Here is a 4998-nt window from a genome sequence, read left to right on the forward strand (position 1 = left end):
TAAAAAATCTTGAAATGCTTTCCTCGAGAGTAATGGTAAAGAGTTATCTCTATCATAGTACGACTTTTGAAAATCAGTATACGCTTTGTACAACAAAGAAGTGATTTTATCCGTAAAGTCTACACGGAAATCTTCATACGGATAAACCTCAGAATTTAAATGAACTTTAAGATTTTTCAGGCTACAGTGATCGAACAATCCTGAGGGGTTATTCAAGTTGTTTTTTTTTTTGATCTGTTTGAAATCCTATGATTGCAAACCTAGGTTTTTCAAGTAAGTTACTAGATTTGACAGTCCACGAATGAGATGTATTCTGCGGAAGAACTGGATACTCGCGTAAATCCCAACTTCTGAATGCGCACGACAGCGTCTTCCGAGAGTCCAGTACTTTTAATAATTTTAGTTTTTCTATATCACTCACTCGGACGATGGGCATTTTCCAGATAATTTTTTGAAGATCAAGCGTTACTTTCTTATTTTTTTCAATATTTTCTTTTGCCCCAACGCCTGTAACGTACAACGCGTCGAAATCTTTTGACGCTCGGTTTAAAATAAGTTGTTGATTGCAATTGAGTAATATTTTTTTATAGTCTTCACAAAAACCGAATAAATGTTTCAGTGGGATACACCCAGAAAATTTATTTTCCGTCATGAAATCCTTATTGTCTTCCTCGGTCATATTTATATCCCAAGCGCCGTTCTGAAGTTCATTCAAATCGTTAGGTGTATATGAACAGTACCCCTTCAAACACGAAGATATTCCAAGGTATTTTAATTTTTGTATTTCCACACCATTCAATTCATATCGTAATTCGGAAAATAGAAACGCTAATCCGTTGTTAGTAAATTTAATGTCACCGATACCTTGACCCACGTCTTTTGGTTTACTTACTTTTTTTTCAACGTAAATATAACTCTCACACGGTAGAGTATATGCGTCCATGTTTTGAATTAGTATTCTGATTTCATCGTTTTTCGATAGAGCCGTACTCGAATTCGGTAGAAAAGAGTGATATTGCATTTGTATAATTTTACATTCGTCTACATACCCTTCGGTTACATCTAAATATGATTCATTTATTTATTCTATTCATATATTTTAACGAACGTAGAAAAGCTTGGTTGTTTTTCGTTAGTTGTTTTATTTTTTTATCTTTACGAGTTGTTAACGGTTTACGTGTTGATTCGTATGCGGTTAGGTTTCAAAACAAAAAAAACAATCAAAATAGAACTGACAAAAGTCATGTGGAAGGTGCCTGTGGTCAAGGTCAATGACAGAGAAAAGTTAAAACTGTTGAAAATTATCGATTCAAAAAAAACGATAAACTGTGCGTTTAGAAATTGGAAACTATGCGAATATCCTAATATACCGCAGACGAGAAAACACTCGTGGATGGTGAAAACCTGTTCGTGGATAGAGAAACCTCGATGTTTGATAATTGCTTTTCTGCACAAATACTCCGGCAATATGGCCGAGGGATTCGCGTCGGACTTTGACGCGTATTCACTGACCAACGTGAAAGCGTATATAAATTCGGTAGAATACCCGTATGAGAATTACAACGAGAGCTTCGACAAAGACCAATTTACAATGTTCTATCAAGTATATGCGGATTTTCAAAAATATTAATATGAGCGGATGACCTCCCAACCGTATCTGAGTAAAGAAAAATACAAAGAACTGGGTCCGTTTATATACATCGACTGTTCGCGTCAAAACGATTACGCTAAAACGTCTACTATCGATTTGAGAATCGAATTCGAGGCTGCGAATAACTTCCCGCCCGACACTTTGGCGTACTGTTTGCTCATTCACGACCGAGTCATTCAATACAACCCGTTTACCGGTGAAGTCAGAAAAAACTAATAAATATATATATATATATATATATATATATATATATTCTATATAAAATAATAACACATGTTTGTTTTTTATATATAAATAAAACGTTTGCATTTTATTAAATATTTTTTACATTTTATTATTATTATATTTCATTCTCAACTATCGCGGTGGCGGCGGCAGGGGCGGCGTCTTATTCCCGATCCTACGTTCAAGTGTTGTTTCGTTCTTCCGCGATACCGTCGTCGTCGTCGTTGTCGTCGAGTCAACGGAAGTAATTAAAATATAGCGGTTCATCGTTCACGTCTACAGGCGGCGATTGCTATAAAAATATACTATTAAGAGGATGCTCACCTATTATTATGACTAGTAAAAACATGTTTACGGAAAACCAACGAAAATGCCTTTTTAATGTAACTTTAGGGTGAAAACATCTATTATACAATTAGTAAAGAATAATATTTCTGAGTGAACCTCATACGCGTTTTTAAAAATATTTATTGGAAAAAAAGTTACAATGATTTAAAAAAGTAAAAAAATGCTTTATTGTATTTATCATACAGAACTATTCATTCGGAATAATGAAAAACCCTTATGAGGTTTACTCTGAAATTTTATTGTTTTCAAATAAAATAATAGGTGAAATAATTTTCAAATCACTTTTAGAGGCCTTTTTGTTAGTTTTCCGTGATCATGTTTTTGTCGTTCGATTTTATTTTATATATCAGTCATGTGCTGTAATTACGTTTACGGCAACGACAGCGAAGAGGTACCCTTAGACTTAACATACCCCAAATCAAGGATCTTCACATTTTTATGCAGAGGGCCACATCAGTTTTTTTAAAAATGCATGCTATACTTAAAATGTGATCGCGGGCCGCAAAAAAATACTAAGTGGGCGCGAGTTAAAGACCCCTACTCTAAATAGTAAGCTTTAGTACCTAAAGTACCTAAAACATTTTCATTGAAAAAAATTAAAAAATCGTAGTACCTATTAATATTATATTAAACATTTCATACTGTTTTTATTTTTAATACTTAAAATGTGTATAGCAACGTTATATTCTATTTGGTTATAGATTTTACCTGTAATGTAATTTGGTTACTTCAATACACCTTTAACAATAGCAAGTATATATAATATACACCTACACAATTATAACGTAAAATATACGTAATACATTCACCAATTAGAAAACTACTATTTAAACATTTAAATAGTTTAGCTTATTGCTATAAATTTGGTATTATGTATATTGGTATTATAATGTATAGACAACAAAAAAAAATATAATATAATATATTTTATAATAGTATAAGTAAGTACTTTTAGAAACATTGGAACAGGTGATGGAAAAAGATTTACATATGAAAATAAACACAAAGAAAACGAAAGTACTCGTATGTAGTAGATACAACAGCATAAGAACAAGTATAAAATTAAAAGATGGTGAAAATATTGAACAAGTAGAAGACTTCTTGTATTTAGGCAGCACTATAAGCTCAGATGGGAGATGCAAAAAAGAAATTATAAAAAGAATATGCCAAGCTAAAGTGGCATTTAATAAGAAAAGAAATATTTTTACTTCAAAAAGCATTGACCTCAATATCAGGAAGAATCTGCTAAAAACGTACATCTGGAGCATTATGTTATATGGATGTGAAACATGGACTATTGCAAAAGAAGAAATGAGAAGAATAGAGGCATTCGAAATGTGGTGTAACAGGAGGATGCAAAAGATAAGTTGGACTGATAGAATCACTAATGAAAAAGTTTTAGAAAAGGTATCGGAGAGGAAATCAATGTGGAAGAGTATACAGAAAAGGCGAAACGAATTAATAGGTCATATTTTAAGACATGATGGGCTGCTATTACTAATCTTAGAAGGTGTAATCGACGGAAAAAACCATAGGGGAAGACCAAGATTGCAATACATAAGTCAGATAATGGAAGATCAAGGATGTAACTCATACCAAGAATTGAAGAGAAAAGCTAGTGATAGAGAAGCATGGAAATTGTTGCAAACCAATCATTAGATTGAATACTGCAGAGAGAGAAGTAAGTACTAAGTAATCAGTAGATAATTAATTAATAATATATTTATTTTAATGTAAATATTATTGTAATATAGCCTATCCGACATTTTTTTAGTGTAATTATTTGTGTACACATTATAAGAAATAGTAATCTTAATCAATTAGTTCATAAGCGGGCGCGAAAATCACACGAATATTGACTATTGTGGTAATATTATTATAATCACCAATATATTATTTTTTCATTATCCGCATTCTGAGACAGTTCATAAAACAATAAAATGCTCGCATGTTGATTATTTTTAGACCGTTTTGTTAATCGCACGATAACAACTATGACTCTGTGTGCGTACGTCACGTGATTACGCTGTGTAAAAACACCTAATAGCGCTTCCTATCGGTCGTTTCATCCGATTCGCTTTGGGTATAGCATCCTTTTAATATTATGTAATTGTGCGTGCGTGTATGTAAAAGCGATGAAATTAATTACCTCAAATAGCGGATAAGTGTCGGAGTTATCGATAATGATGTTGTTGTTCTCATTACAATCTTATTAGTACATCAATATTTTAGAGATTTTAAGATTTTAGAATTTTTTAAATGTTTTTATATTTAAGTGTTTATTATATTTATTTTTATTAATTGGTATTTACAAAAAATTTATAGAAAACGTGTTTTTTAAATAATATTTATTTGGTTTATTTAAACATATTTTTATTGCATATTTTTGCATATTTTCAATAAGCCAAATGCATATTTAATCATTTTTTTATTGCATATAAATCCTAGCCCTACTTATTACTATTAGTTTTATTTTATAATAAATTATGGGGCCTCGCAAATCGTAACGACGGCCCTGACGATGAATAATAAAAGTTTGTACCAAAAAACACGTCAACGTAAAACAATAAAAGAGGTTCAAAAAATGGTTTGTGAGTAATATTAGCTATTATTAAGTCGATTTAAAATAACATTCATGAGGGCCCCACGTAGCATTTTTCTGATAAATGTATTAAGTAAAGAGATATTTAATACACAAAAAATATTTATTTCTGTATTTTAAAACATTTGTAATTCAGTTGGAATAAAAAATAAAATTATTTAAATTTATATTA

At 31.3% G+C, this 4998-nt stretch overlaps 1 protein-coding gene across 1 annotated transcript; it reads right to left on the reverse strand.

Moving 5' to 3' along the window:
* Positions 1–208: 208 nt before the first annotated feature.
* On the reverse strand, positions 209–943 carry LOC112681399. Its single transcript, XM_025551658.1, has one exon. The coding sequence runs from the start codon at positions 941–943 to the stop codon at positions 209–211; it is 735 nt and encodes a 244-aa protein (XP_025407443.1).
* Positions 944–4998: the final 4055 nt, after the last annotated feature.

This window comes from Sipha flava, unplaced genomic scaffold, assembly GCF_003268045.1.
Source record: "Sipha flava isolate LNK unplaced genomic scaffold, YSA_version1 19079_pilon_pilon, whole genome shotgun sequence".
Lineage (NCBI taxonomy): Eukaryota > Metazoa > Arthropoda > Insecta > Hemiptera > Aphididae > Sipha > Sipha flava.